The sequence below is a fragment of the Zingiber officinale genome, chromosome 1B (genome assembly GCF_018446385.1).
Source record: "Zingiber officinale cultivar Zhangliang chromosome 1B, Zo_v1.1, whole genome shotgun sequence".
Taxonomy (NCBI): domain Eukaryota; kingdom Viridiplantae; phylum Streptophyta; class Magnoliopsida; order Zingiberales; family Zingiberaceae; genus Zingiber; species Zingiber officinale.
In genome coordinates this window covers 130014101-130030808 of record NC_055986.1, presented here as the reverse complement: position 1 = coordinate 130030808, position 16708 = coordinate 130014101, and the positions used below count along the sequence as shown (strand labels likewise).

General features: G+C 35.7%; 2 protein-coding genes across 2 annotated transcripts; both read right to left on the bottom strand.

Annotated features, from left to right (window-relative positions):
* Nucleotides 1-2856: 2856 nt before the first annotated feature.
* LOC122042152 lies at nt 2857-3377 on the bottom strand. The gene is made up of 2 exons (XM_042602132.1): nt 3040-3377; nt 2857-2995 (listed from the first exon to the last, which is right to left on the bottom strand). The coding sequence occupies exons 1-2, from the start codon at nt 3375-3377 to the stop codon at nt 2857-2859; spliced, it is 477 nt and encodes a 158-aa protein (XP_042458066.1).
* A 529-nt stretch (nt 3378-3906) lies between these two features.
* On the bottom strand, nt 3907-4944 carry LOC122042148 (zinc finger MYM-type protein 1-like). Its single transcript, XM_042602125.1, has one exon. It carries the CDS (start codon nt 4942-4944, stop codon nt 3907-3909), a length of 1038 nt encoding a protein of 345 aa, XP_042458059.1.
* Nucleotides 4945-16708: the final 11764 nt, after the last annotated feature.

Sequence of the window (16708 nt, the reverse complement as noted above, 5' to 3'; positions counted from 1 at the left end):
GGCCATGGTAACATTCGAGCACTTTTTATAGTTGTCAAATTTAATTGTCAGCTGATGAAGCTTACTCAGACTTACACTACTGTATTTCTCTCTAAGGGCTACCCAAATAGCATGAGTCAATGGTAATGGCTCATACTCTAATACCAGGTCATCCACCATTGAACTAATCAACATTCCCTTAGCAGTGGAGTTCTTTCTTTTACATGCCTTATAGGCATCAAGGTCAGGTCACGTCTGTTCTGTACTGTAGAACCATCAGCCGATTCTTCCATGAACTGATTTACAGCCTCTAGAACTTCTTGTTCCTCAAGAACATATTGTATCTTGAGGTGTCAGATTTTGTAGTTATTCCCATATAATTTATCTCCCTTATTGAGTTCAGCTATGATATTCTTAGTTGTCATAATCTACAGTAAATAAATACATTATTTATTATTTCAGTATAATTCATATGTATATAATTAATTATCAACTCAGTGTAAATTAGAATTGATTTATAAAATTAAGTGATAACTATGTTTCCACTCATCATTTATATGTTCCAATCCAATCAACATTGATCAATTATATTACACATATCCATCAAATGGACTAATCATTAAATGAATTAGTCATGCAATGAACACATCATTGAATGAACTAATCATTCTATTAAGATTGTTAACACATAACATTCTTTTTCCAAGTTTGTTAATGCATGGCATAACTTTCCATTAGAATAGCACTGTTTGTACATAATAAGTTTCTATTACATAATTTTATTAATATAAGCTTAATACTGTCCACACATAGTGACAATGATAACAACTGAACTTTACTTTACAAGATAAGCTAGTACCACTTCCACTAAGAAAAATACTAGTGCAGTGGGCAATGCTATCCCCTTCATCCCAAACTTGATGAAGGCGGGATTAGCCTCAGAATCATCCTTCAGACCCATATTTAGATCCAATTCTAGATCCTCCACACACTCTTTTGGATCTTCCTCAGATTCTTCAGGATCTTCCTCAGATTCTTTGAGATCCATCTCTAGATCCTCCTTAGATTATGTGAATCCATTTTTACATCCTCCTGAGATTCTGCGGGATCCATTTCCAAATCCTCCTCAGATTCTGCAGGATTCATTTCTTTGGGATCTGAATCCTCTTCTGATTCTTTAGGATCCCATGCCAAATGAAGTAAATCCCTGCACATCTTTGAATATGAGATGCACCCTTCAAAGTGATCCAGTAGTTGGTGTGCTATATCATGAAGATGTCCCAGTAGTGACTGCATCAGAGCCAATCTTCTATCTTTGTCCAGGACTGGAAACTCTTCTCGTTCAAGTTTCCAGAATATCTGATTGAGTCGACCAATGAGCCATTTGACTCCGTGAAGCAGGTCATAATCAAGCTCCTTGATCTCCTTCCAAAGCTCATGTTATTATTCGTAGTGACTAGTCATCGTGTATATTGTCCGTGTTATTTAAAATTGAAAATAATAATGTCAGTACAAAATCGACAAACCAGTAACAAAATCGGCCAAATTCAATTCTCACAAATATATAGAACAATATACAAAATTGACAAATTTTTGAGGAGTTTCAATTGACTAACATATTGGATTGGTCGATTAGACAACTGGATCCGAAATCCCTTGTCCTTATTGAAACTAATCTAATTGGAATGTTGATTTAATTAAAACAACTTAATTTATCTGGTTAAACCAACAAATAATTTCAACCAAATTGAGATTTACTTGGACCAACACAATCTAATATAGTATAATCCAAATAAACTAGACCTATTCAAATTGAACCATTAGGTAGTCATAGGAATCTAAACCCAAGCATAATTAATTAAAAAATTAATACATAAAATTTAATTTTTCAATTAATTTGTTTACCATGAAAAAACTTCTGTTTAAAAAAAAACTTTTTTCAGTTACTTTTTCTATCACACGTGAGACAGTGCTCACGGTTTTTATTATTTTTTTATTTTTAAAATTCAAATATTTTTCTCAAAAGTTTCGACGAAGAACAGTATGTTCTTTGCCCTTTATCGTGACGAACATGATATCGCCTCCCACTAACGACAATTGCCGGTATTCCAACACGATCGTCGGCGCTCCTCTTCAGTGATTCTATGCCACCGAGGACTACTGCAAGTTCCATGCAGCCAGGCAGAAATCGCGACTTCGTGATGCCAACAGCTCGGGGGAAACCACCACGACGTGATCGCCGATTCTTACGGAGATCTCTCGCAGACTCTTCTTGCTAGTGGATGATAGCAGAAATCGCAACTAACATCATGATTTCTTAGTTCCATGCCTCTAGTTTCATGCTTTCATAACTAATCGCTCTGATACTATTGTTATTTCTAATAGCATAAAATACATAAGTAAATAAAAACTCACTGGGATCTTCCGAGACGATCTTGATCTCCGCTTGATGTCGAAAGAACGATTATGATACAAGGTCGAAAAGCTCTCCTTTAATTCAGAAAGCAAATTCCAATCTGGATGTTCTCTTTTTGCTATTGCTTTGGTCACCTCCAATCCCATACCTTTGTAATTGCTCTTGGATGTTATATAAGAGGAGAATCCTCTGATTTGTAACCGATACTTTAATGACACATAATAGAGGAAGATGAAGGTGAATAGACACCCCTTCATCTTCCTCATGTTCCAACCAATGGCGGATCTAGGAATTTAATCATGGAGGGGCGGTCACGATCTGAGCATGGCGAATTTTTTTTAACAATTAATAACTTCTATGTAATTAAAAAAAACAATTTAAATAACTTGGCATACAGGAGAAAAAGGTATAATATTATGAAAAAAACTCATACAATAATATTAAAATATTAAAGCAGTCTACTAACGAATACGTGACAATTGCATTCTTCGAGACTCCATGTTCTGAAAACGCTGTAAAATTAGCTCAATGTCGACAGTATTAAAAACATCTTTCTTGATATAGACTACTAAACTATCATTCATCCATTCATCTCCAATCCTGTTTCGCAAATCTGTTTTGACAATATTCATTGCCGAAAACACTCTTCAACGGTTGCAGTAGCAACTGGAAGAAGTAAGGCTAGCTCAATCATCCGATAAACCAAAGGAAACACACGGTTCTTCATTGTTTCAATCATTTTCTTTGCAAGAGCTCCCAAATCTGAAATGCCTTCAAACCGTTCATCTGATCTGACGTCATCAATATATGTTTCAAGCTCTTGTTCAACCAACATACGCTCATTCCAAGAAAAATCATCCTCATAAAAATGAGCCAGACGCACTAACTTCTGTGCATCAAATCTAGAGAACGAGTTCCTAGGATCAAGGCATGACATATTAATCAACAAATCTGTAGTTGTTTCAGAGAAACGGCTATCCATCTCCTGTAGAATAATATCGATAACCTACAATTTAAAAATCAAACAACAAAAGTAAAAATTAATAAATATGCTACTGTTTAAAAGAATTTAATTGACGGTAAACAAAAAAAGAATTATGAAATTACCTCACAAAAGATTTCAACATGGTAGTAGTGATAAAAATTAACATTTTTTCCATCTCTCTTCAAACGACTACGGCTGTTCATGTTATCTGTCATATTAATTATTTCAATGGAATGAGTGTTACAAAACTTCTTCATATCCTCAAGTAAAATATCCCATCCAAAATCTCTCAACTTTTGCAATTTGCATTTCACATTATTGATCAAACACATCGCATTCACAATATTTTGATCTTTCTCTTGTAGAACGGTTGACAAATGATTTGTGATTGCCAATATACGTTTCATCAAGAGTAGAATAAACACAAATTCATACCTCTCCATTCTTTCAACCAAAGTTCTACTTAAACCCTTAGAAAACGATCACCATCATCAATCAAATTTTGAAGAACCTCTATAACAGATGGTCACATTTGTTCAATACGACATAAAGTTGAATTATGAGACCCCCGTGTATCTCCAGGTCTAGCTAGACTAGTTTCTTGGTTTAGTCCTCTACCAGAACTAATCTCTCCTCTTTCAAGAAGTTTAACTTTTCTGTCATGTTCAAGTTGTCGAAGTTTGTCGGGCCTTTTGCAAGATGATGCAGATGTATTCACAATCGAACCAACAATCCACATGAAATCACAAACATATTGATTTGCTTGAGCAACAGCTACAACCACTAGCTGGAGTTGATGAGCAAAACAATGAACATACAATGCATACGGATTTTCTTTCATTATCAGTGACTTTAATCCATTAAATTCTCTAGACATATTTGAAGCACCATCATATCCTTGACCCCTCAATCTCGCCACTGACAAACCATACTTAGCAAATAAAGAGTCGATTGCCTCCTTTAAACAAGCAGCTGTAGTTGTTGCAACATGAACTACAGCCATAAATCGTTCAATCACCTCTCCATATTTGTTCACATATCTAATAACAACTGCCATTTGCTCTTTCACTGAACAGTCACGAGCCTCATCAAGTAGTAAAGTGAACCACCTATCTCCAAGATCAGCTAGAATAGCATTTGTGGTCTCAACTGCACGAGCATTCACCAATTGCTTCTGAATTTTTGGGGCAATCATTTGATTATTTCCAGGTGCATTCATTCCAACAACTGCCGCAACTTCTGGACACTCTGAGCTATACCATTTGAGCAATTCTAAAAAATTTCCTCTATTGGATGATGTCGAAGACTTATCATGCCCCCGAAAAGGCAATCCTTGTAACAACAAAAATCGAATTACTTTTAAAATGGAAGTCAAGCGTTTGCGATAAGCAACTTCAAGCTCATGTTTCCCTGATGAAAATGAATACTCCACACTTTGTCTTTGATTCTTGAAACCTTCAAATTGTATTCTTGCCTCATTGTGCGCACTACCAACTCCACCTACATGCTCATTGAATTTTTCAATTGCTTTTTTCCAATTTATGAAACCAGATCTTGTAAACATATCATCTCCTCCAAACCCTATATTACTAGGTCTAAAAAGATAACACCAGAAACAAAAGGCTGCATCCTTTGAAACACTATACTCCAACCAATCACGGTCTTTAAACCAAATCTCTCTGAAACATCTATTGTCTTTACCCATTTTTTTTCTTGGAAAATTATGGCCTCGAGGTTGACAAGGGCCCATAGCAACATATTCTTTTCGAATACGATCTCTAGCACCAACATCATACTCTTCGATCAATTTTCGTAAACTAGGATCAGCAACAATTTCTACTTCACTACTCAGATTTTCAATATTTTCAAATAAAATTTGCGAAGGAGGAGGAGGTGGTGGTAGTTGTGGTGCAGGAGTAGATTCTTCATCCGGAACACTAGACGATTCAATTGAACTCCTAGGTCTCTTTGCAAAATATTTCAACATTTTCTACAAATTATAATGTATGGGAAAAAATTATCAATATAAAGTGATGTGAACAATTTAACAATAACACAATTAAATTATTTAATATCATTCGACACAATTCTTTTAAAAAATAAAATTAATTTAACATAAATTATCAATATTCACAAATTACAATTAACTAACAACTAATAAAAAAACTAATTACATATTTAGAGTTTATACAAAAACTAAATTACAAATTATCCAACCATTAAATATACAAAATCTAAATTTTTAATTATCCAACAATCAAATATAAAAAACAACTAAACATTTAAACAATCAAAATTTTAACTTGTTAATTGTATCATACATTGTAATCAAGAAACAATCAAACAATTATTAATAAAATAAAATAAAATCCACTTACCTGAATGAAGGTTGAAGGTGTTTGGACTTTGGCGCAAGTAAGAAGATGGATTAGAAAGGGTTCCTCTTTTGTCGGCACTCGGCAGAGAGAAAAAGGCGCAAGAAGATGGATCTGGAAAGGTTCCTCCTTTGATCGGCACTCGGCAGAGAGAAAAAAAACTTTGGGCGCAGGGCTTTCAGTTTCAACTTTGCCGCTTTGGTCGGCGCTCGTCGGAGAGAAAAAACAAAGGGCAAATCGCAAATCACAAGGTTCTGTGAGAGATAAATAAAAACATCAAAAATATAAAAAATAAATTGAGGAAACGTGTCAACATGACAACATGCTTCACAATTAACAAAACGGAGGAGAGAAATAAAAATATTAAAAAAAAACCTTTATATATGGAATTATGGAAACGTGTCAACGTGGACGTGGACCACGTGGTTCACAATTAAAAAAAATGGAACCGACTTCGACTCTTCGTTTTCTTCGCTAATCGCTCGATGGTCGACGCACGTGTTTTTTCTCCGGCTAGCGGCTGCTGCGGCCTGCCGCCTGCTTGTGAAGAGTTTCTTACCTCCCCTGCTCCCCAATTTTTTTTTTTTGCTCCGCAGGCAAGGGGAGGCGACCGCCGACGCCCCGGTACATCCGCCCCTGGTTCCAACTAATGCAATGTCCAACAGGGGTGGTCATCAAGTATTTCTTATATGTATATCCTCCTAGTAAATTATGAAGTTTGACACAACATTCGATCAATGTATCCAAGATATTCAGTCTTCAAGTCATGAAAAAAAATCATTTACAATACCCAAAACTATCAACAAATTGATATCTGGGCCTAATTCATCAGATTCATCATCAGAGCTTGATATGATTTGCAATAAACCAATATTAAAATCAACACGCACATGTATAAAATTAACAATAGATTCATCTCATAAACATCCCATAAACAATTCATATTGAAAAACTCAACTTAGGCTTCAACATTAAATTCCAAAATATTAAACACATCTTAAATATTCAAGCCACAAAATCAAATAAACTCCATTAATATTAAATAGTCTTCAGCTAGGTAATAAAAGCACTCCTCATCAACTTGACAACATATGATTTTACACGTGCTCAAGATTGAGGCAATCCAACCATTCAACTCTCCTATTTGATGGAATTTTCATGAAAATTTCATGCAGACTAGGTTTAAGGAAAGGTTCTATAGCTTTTGTGTACGCTTGGGTAGATAAACTATCATCCCATTTAAAATCTACATGCACATCTCTATAGAGCAAGGATCATTGAACACGTTAGTTCCAAAAGAGCAGGATATATCTTGTTCATGTTCAAACTTAGTAGCTCTTAACTCCAGGTATTTTTGCTTAGAAACAGATTCTCCACTCAGTTGTTGCACGGTATTACTCTACTTGTCCATACAAAGCCTCATATTTTTCAATTTTTAAAAGTTTAGGATCTTTGCGTCAACGACTATTGGATGATTCTACAACACGACACTGTCGATTATTAGGTTCCTCTCCAACATCCTCATTCTCGTTATCAATGACTTCAACATATGAGTTAATACCTCTATTAATGAATGCTTCTTCAAGCTCTCTCTCTTCATCAGATGTGGGAAGTAATTGAGTAGAAGCCCTGTGCATATCACCTATTACAGTTGTCCCATCGAAACTTCATTAAGAATGTGGAAATGATCACAACCTTCCTTTATTGCCTCGTACTCCTTTTTATTTTTCTATACCATTGATTAGGAAAATATTTTATTATACACTAGTATACAATAAAAAAAAAAATATTTGCATGGATAAAAACATTTACCATATAAAATTCTGCCCATATTTCCAATGGAGCATTCATTTTACTAGTGTTTGGATCCATTGTCACACCAGTATGAGCAAGCAATGCAATAAAAAGTCGTTGCGTGGTGCGTAGACAATTCCATTTACCTATCTACACCATAATTCATCTTCGTAGCTAGATATAATTCTTTGTTGATTTCCTCCTAAACCGTATTACTAAAGGTAGATATTTATAACTTATTTTGCTTTGCTTTATCATAAATGATCTTGACAAACATGACAACATTAACCTTTAACCACTTATATTTCTCCACTTCAATACTGTGATTATGCCCTCCCATAATATCCTCTAAAAAAAAATTATCTTCATATTTGAGGGAACAAAAAGAAATGAAGAATAGAAAGAACAAGAGAATTAAGGAAAAGTGCAAAAGAAGGTCAGGTCTCTTTCTAAACAACACATGCTAATAGTATGATTCAAATTTCAATATAAGATTAACTCCACGAGTCATGACAATATCTTATAGGAATGATTAAACTTGTCAAAATTCCTTATGGGCTATAAAGAACTCAATGGAGGAAGCAAAAAAAAGTTGTCATTCAACTCTGATCCACTCATCTCATGCGAAAACTCAAACCATGATCAATTTGCATCAGGAAAGTAATTGTTTGAGCTCAAGGAACAAGATGCATAATGTTAAAGATTAATAGCATACGAGATTAAGTCAAAAGTTGAAAATCTATCATGGAACAAATTGAAAATATGGCTTTGATGCTTACACGATCTGGATTAAATTATGTAGAGGTGGGTGTAGATAAATGCCCTTGACTAGCATTGTGATGTCGCAAGATCATGACGGAAGGGAAGAGGTGAGTCCGATAGACGGAAGTGATCACTCACGCAATTTGTCGAGGGACTGCACGAAAATATCAAGGAGGCGAGCCCGACAGACGGGGAGGCGGGACTGACAAAGGGCTGGCGGTGCGTGAGCAACTGGGGGAGGAGGAGCGACAACATGATGGAGGGGAAGTTATGGCACGGTAAGAAATGGGGAGAGGAGCGGGGGAAGTGACTTTTTAGGGCACGGGAGGCATAGGAGGAAGCGAGAGGATCAGGAAAAAAAATTTGTGCGATAAGATCAGATTGTGTTTTCCTTTTTTCGACTGCGTTTTTCTTTTTTCGACCACATTTTCTTTTTTTCTCAGAAAATGACTTTATATTTTCTAATTTTATAGAATATGATATCTCCTTTTCTAGGAAAGAGATATAGAAATTGTCAACCAAATACATTTTATATTTTCACATAAAATAAAAATAGAAAAATACTCAAACCAGGATGGGAAGAACATATAATTGAATATGTCATTTGATAAATACCAAAGTTCTGTGTTCCTTTTGGTCAATTTAAAAATATACGTGTGCCCTTTGATAAATTATTGAAATTTTTCTTTTTGATATTGTGGAATATAAAGTTATTGAGAGTTTTTTTTAATAATGGAGGGATGTGTCAGAGCATCCACAAAAGTATGTGTATCCGTATCTCTTCCCTAAATTTTATATTTATAAATATTATTTTTCTAAATTTAGAGATTATATTATGCAGAAGAGAGAAAAAAATACGGCAATTTACCAAAAGGCGTACGTGTTATAATGTATTTACCAAAAGGCGCATCAGCGTTTTGTATATACCAAAAGACACAGGTAAGTGATGTGTAATACCCAATATAACCCTCCCGCCAATCTCCTCTGTTCAGTAGTCAAGTTCTGAGACATCCGAACCACTTTTTGAATAACTTTGATTTTAGAAACATAACTTTGATCATTTGTCTACCTCCCTCCTTCGTAACATGCGAGTGTAGATCCAATTATGTGGAGAAATCTTCCCTCTTGTGAAACCCTAGTTTAGTGACCTCGAGTGTTTCTCAAGCGGCATCAAGCATTTCGGTGCCAAAAACCAGGACTGTTCACGAGGTGCCAATGAAGGGTTCTAGGGTTTATGTTAATCATCTCGTCTCATAATGGCCCAAAGAAGTCGATCGGGTGTATCATCATCCTCTCCACATCAATTAGCTGTAAAGGTATCATTTTACAAACTCTATGATTTTGAGAAGCTCAACTAGTATGATTAAAATATTTTAATTTTTATAAAGTGTAAGGTTCAGTTGACGTTGGACAGAAACTGCATTTGAATAGTGTCCTAGGCTACTTTAAAAGTTTTTTTGAAGCATCCACGAAGAAAGGAATGCATCAAGGGTCTATTATTTTACATGACCGACACATAGCGCTGATCAAACAATCACCCTTTAGTATTTTTTTTGGACATACAAGATATGCAGCACATCCATGGGATTTTGGCCAATATATTTCAAAATTGGGATTTAAGTAGTCAAACCTTTAGATTCTCAGGTACAATATATAATTTCGTATTTTAATCACAAAGTAGTTGTATGGTAAAATTAAATATTTAGCTAAACGTGGGTCTGATACAATATCAGATCAGGGTCATCGTGGGCTTGATACGATGCCATATCAGGCCCAACGTGGGCCTGCTACGATACAATAGAAGGCCTAACATGTGCTTCATATGGCATCGTATCAGGCCCACGTTGGGCCTGATAACGTGGGCCTGATACGATGCCATATCAGGCCCAACGTGGGCTTCATATGATACAATAGCAGGTCTAACGTGTGCTTCATATGGCATCGTATCAGGCCCACATTGGGACTGATATTTTTATATTTGTTGGTAGAAGTCTAATAATCATTTAACTTGGTCAGGTGTTTTGGTTGGCTTCACAAGAAGAGATGTTTCATTACTGCTTGGTATTACAGACCGAGGAGCTTCAATTCCGATGAATTCAACTAAAGCATCCGGTGACCTCTTTCTAACATACTTCTCAAACAAAAAAGAAACTACTAGATCAAGAATTGAGGAGTTGCTTAAATTTTATGGCAATCGTGTTGAAGGAGAAGATGATGTTTTATTATTTGGCAAATTCTATATTTTGTATATATTTGTTTGTGTCTTATTTTCTTCTAGTACATATAAGGTCCCTTTATGTCTTATAGATATAGTAGATGATTTTGAGAATCTTGCTAGATTCAACTGGGTTAAAGCCATCCATGAATTTATGGCTCCACAATTACCTAAGATTGTGGACATATTTTCATCAACTGGGACCAAACAATCTAACACCAACCTCCCTTACCTAAAGGGATTTGCTGGTCTTTTGGTAGTAAGTTTATAATTTATGTGAGATTTATTAATATTTTGTGGATATTTATGAATAGGTAACCCTTGTGATGGTGAATTAGGCATGGTTTTTGGAGCATGTTCCAATCCAAAAACGATACAAAATAAAAGGAGCAAGAATAAATAAGTCGAGGAATATTCCTTCACATATTAGTAAGGTGAGGGAATTGTTTGATCAAGTCTCCTCTGAAGAGGTAAATTTTGAATACTTTGACTATAGTTTGGTTAAAAATTCTTGTTTTAACATGTGTTTTAATATTGTTACAGGTTTTGATTGACCTAATCCCTACCCAATATGAAAATTCATTGGTTGAGAACCCTGTTGGCTTTGATGATAGTCCACATGCAATGGATGCATCACAAATTGAAGTCACTGAAGGAGGAAGCCAAATTAACGAGTGTTGTAATTGCATTATTCAAGTAAACAAAATTAAAGAGCTAACAATGGAGAACATGCAATTGAATGAGAGGGTGAAAGAATTACTTAAAATAGTTGAAAATAAAGGCATGGAATCTCAATATAGCGAACCTGTAGACGATCCTCAATTTGAACCTGTAGGAGTTACAACAAGAAGTAGGAGAGAACGTGACAGAAGTCGCTATGATTATAGGGATACTCCAATTGATAGTCCATTATGGCTCAAAACTTTACTTAAGAGGCAGCGTAGAAATATACATATAAGTGAGCCTACGGAGAAAGTTTCAAGGCCAGGAGATGGAAAAAAAGTTGTAAAAGAACCTGATGTTGTGGGGAAGGGGAAAGGAAAAATTGTTGTGGATGAAATGGAAGAAGAAAGAGATATTGTACAATTGATGGAAGACAAATCTGATGAAGAGGCAGAGAAGGATGTAGATATGTTTGGCAAATATGACAAAATGAGGAAACAAGCCATTGCTGTAAGAGGATATTTGCAAATTTCATTGTAATTTGTTTGATTTAATAGATTATCTAAATGCCTTTTATGTTTATGCGCATAGTATGTGAAGAAGCAATTTAAGACTTTGAAGAAAAAAAAATAAGACGAAGAGGTGGCGTACTTGTTAAAAGCGTTGGAGAAACTAAAGTATGTGAAATACATAGTTGATCAGTCAAGATAATTATATACTTATCTAATTACATAGTTGATCTATTGTTCTCAAAATTAAATTTGTAAAAATAATCATTGATTTGTTTACTTTGTTGGTTTACAAATGATTTTGTTTGGGAGGAACCACCCTTTTGTTTAGATGTGTATTCTTTGGTATCTGGTGTGAATGGAGAGATGTTGACAAGAGGGGGCGTAATCGACATATATTGTAAAATTCTATTTAGGGGGGCATTCTCATTTGGAAGGACATACAACAAGTCTATATATTGCTCAACATTATTCACAGTAAGGAATTTATTTGAGAATAGTAAAAAGTAAAAATCATTTTATTATTTGGTTATGTATGTATGAATTTGCATATTTGTAGTCATTAATGAAATCGTCAAGTAAGTTTGCCTTCCAACACCTGATAAAGACAGATAGAGGAGATGAAGAGGTTAGGTATATTTTTATACCTTTGTGCAGTGATAATGCACACTTCCACTTGCTGATGGTGGACACCAAATCAATGGCGTTCAATCAGTACAATTCTCTAGCAAGTGGAAGTAAATACAAATATGAATTTGAAACAGTGGTGAGCATCCAATATTCATGTGTATTTTTGTATTCTAATATAAATGCTAGTTGATGGAAAATGTAAATTTCCTCTTCAATCTTACAGGTATCAAATTTTAAACTCTATAGTCGTGAGCACGTTGTTGCTATTGATCCAAAATTTGAAAGGCATTATCCGTTTGATAAATGGGTCTCTCGCACAATAGAATGTCCACGACAATAAGCCAAGTAAGTCGAACACAGAGTGTGAATAGAACATATTGATAAAAAATATTGACCATTAAAATGGTGTTGTTATTTACAGCATTGACTGTGGCTTCTTTGTGATACAATACATTCGATGTCTCCTATACAATATGAAGATGGACTTCAAACAAGGAGACATGAAAAAGATTAGAATTGATGTAATGGTATCAATTTTGAAGGATAAGTTTTTTAAAACATTGGATTAAATATCCATAGTCTTGTAAGGCAAAAACTTGTAGAGAATGTAAATGAACTTACGTAGTGTAGGTAGTTTTATATCTTTGTATGTAGTCGTTGTTGTTTAATACAGTGGTATGTATTATATGAGAAGAGTATAAATTGTCACTGGAATATTAATAACATTGCATAGTGATTAGTCACAATATCCAAATTGCGATGTTGGTGCTTATCAGTGAAATCCAAATTGCGATGCTGGTGCTTATCAGTGAAAATAGAGATAATATATATAAGTTATACTGCACACCATTTCTATCTTCTCAAAACTAAAAAAAATGGTAATGGTTGGGATTGTTTAGAAAATCAAATAGGCTCGGACCAACACTGGGTTTCAAGAGCACAAGGTAGGCTTTGAAATTTGAATTAGGCATGTAATTATGGAACACCAAAGTAACTAAGTTACGAGAAAAAAAAATTGGTTCTTATTCCTGAAACTGCAAGAAACACATGTTGTGTTCTAAATGGCACGGACAAAGAACTTCTTACCTAGGGTTTATAACTAAGTTTTGAGACCATATATACCTTCCCCCCTCTCAAACCTTCATTGGGAGGGTGAGATCAAGTAAATCCAAGTAGGGTAGGCCTATCAGTGGGTTTTGGCCAAAACCCACTGATGGACCTAGACACCTCTGATTCGACCCATTTCAAGTCTCATGTGATTATGGTATTACAAGGACTCCAACGGTGATATCCAATACAAGTTCAAAGCTCTCTATGGGTGATAGCACATGGAGAAAAAAATCCAGCCTCCCTTTGGGCCTGATATGATACAATATCAAGCCCAACGTGTGTAACTTTGCATTTCAATTGAACATCTCTCTTTTGTCGTGGATTTCAAAGTCTGCTATTTTTTTCAAACTATAAATAACCTAAAACATAGTCAAAAGGATTGTTTGTTGTAATGCTTGCCAAAAAAAACTAATGTTGTTTATTGAATATAAAAATATGAATCCAATGGCACTAGCAAATCATGATTTAAAGCTCCATAGGTGTGGTAGAAAGTGTTGAAAAAAAAATGAAATCAGCCACCGTTGGGGCTGATATGATTTAATATCAGGCCTAACGTGGGTCTGATAAGATTTAATATCAAGCTCACTATGGGGCTGATATGATTTAATATCAGGCCCAACGTGGGCCTGGTATGGTCTCATTTCAAAAAACTTGATTCTATCTCTATAGCTTTACTCTCTACCACATATTTGACTTAAAAATAAAATGATGGTTGTTGGTCCTCCAAACTTAAAAGACGATGTTTTAAAATTATAGCACCTCCCCTCTCAAACTTTCTTATTGAACGAGAATTTGAGGAAATCAAAAAATGAGATATAAATTACAATCTTTGTCTAACTAGAATAAATTCAGATAATATAAGAGTTATATATATATATATATATATATATATATATATATATATATATATCATTGAAAAGAAAAGAGGTGCACTGTTCCATGCCAACTGGCACGACGGAACAATAACTTCTAATCCAGGGTGTATAAATATGTTTTGACACCTTATATACCATCTCCCCACTAAGACCTTCACAGGGAACTTGATTTCAACTAAATCCACGTAGGGGAGGGTCATCAGTGAGTTTTGGTCAAAACCCACTGATGGACCTAGACACCTCTGATTTGACCCATTTCAGTTTGAGTGGGATTCTGAAATTGCAAGGACTCCAATAATGCTAGAAAATCATGATTTAAAGCTATATATGTGTGGTACCAAGTATTAAAGAAAAAAATAACCACCATTGGGCCTGATATGAGAGCATATCAGGCCCACCGTGGGCCTGGTATGGTATCATTTCTTAAAACTTTATTCTATCTCCCTCTTCTATAAACTCAACACGTGCTACCATGGTCCTTATCAAAAAAATAAAATAAAATAAAATTAGAAGGTGCTACCATAGGGTTTAAGTCTATAACATGGCCATCACTAGTTCTGTGCCAATTGGCACGGAGCCATAACTTAGTTTTCAGGATGTATAAATTCGTTTTGACACCATATATACCATATCCCCACCCAGACCTTCACAGGGAACTTGATTTCAATTAAATCCAAGTAGGGGAGGGCAATCAGTGGGTTTTGGTCAAAATCCACTGATGGACCTAGACACCTCTGATTTGAACCATTTCAATTCGAGTGGGATTCTGGAATTGCAAGGACTCAAACGGTGCTAGCAAATCAAGATTTAAAGTTATATATGTATGGTAGCAAGTGTTGAAAAAAAAATAGCCACCGTTGGGTCTGATATGAGGGCATATCAGGCCCACCGTGGGCCTGATATGAGCGTATATCAGGCCCAACGTGGGCCTAGTATGATATCGTTTCTTAAAACTTTATTCTATCTCCCCCTTCTATAAACTCAACACGTGCTACCATGGTCCTTATTAAAAAAATAAAATAAAATAAAATTAGAAGGTGCTACCATAGAGTTTAAGTCTACAGCATGGCCATCACTGGGTTCAGTGCCAACTGACACAGAGCTATAACTTAGTTTCCAGGGTGTATAAATTCATTTTGACAGCATATATGCCATATCCCCACCCAGACCTTCACAAGAAACTTGATTTCAGTTAAATCCAAGTAGGGGAGGGTCATTAGTGGGTTTTGGTCAAAATCCACTGATGGACATAGACACCTCTGATTTGACCCATTTCAGTTCGAGTGGGATTCTGGAATTGCAAGGACTCCAACGGTGCTAGAAAATCATGATTTAAAGTTTATATGTATTGTAGCAAGTGTTGAAAAAAAACAGCCACCGTTGGGCCTAATATGAGAGCATATCAGGCCCACCGTGGGCCTGATATGAGAGCATATCAGGCCCAACGTAGGCCTGATATGAGCGCATATTAGGCCCAACGTAGGCCTGGTATGGTATCGTTTCTTAAAACTTTATTCCGTCTCCCCCTTCTATAAACTCAACACGTGCTACCATGGTCCTTATCAGTAAAATAAAATAAAATAAAATTAGAAGGTGCTACCATAGGGTTTAAGTCTATAGCATGGCCATCACTGGGTTCTATGCCAACTGGCATGGAGCCATAACTTAGTTTCCAGGGTATATAAATTCGTTTTGACAGCATATATATCATACCCCCACCCAGACAGTCTCAGGGAACTTTATTTCAGTTAAATCCAAGTAGGGGAGGGCCATCAGTGGGTTTTTGGTCCAAACCCACTGATGGACCTAGACACCTCTGATTTGGCCCATTTCAGTTCGAGTGGAATTCTGGAATTGCAAGGACTCCAACGGTGCTAGAAAATCATGGTTTAAAGCTATATATGTGTGGTAACAAGTGTTAAAAAAAACAGCCACCGTTAGGCCTGATATGAGAGCATATCAAGCCTTCCGTGGGCCTGATATGAGCGCATATCAGGCCTAACATGGGCCTGGTATGGTATCGTTTCTTAAAACTTTATTCTATCTCCCCCTTCTATAAACTCAACACGTGCTACCATGGTCCTTATCAAAAAAATAAAATAAAATAAAATTAGAAGTTGTTACCATAGGGTTTAAGTCTATAACATGGCCATCACTGGGTTCTGTGCCAATTGGCACGGAGTCATAACTTAGTTTTCAGGGTGTATAAATTCATTTTAACACCATATATACCATATCCCACCAAAACCTTCACAGGGAACTTGATTTCAGTTAAATCCAAGTAGGGGAGGGCCATCAGTGGATTTTGGTCAAAATTCACTGATGGACCTAGACACCTCTGATTTGACCCATTTCAGTTCGAGTGGGATTCTGGAATTGCAAGGACTCCAACGGT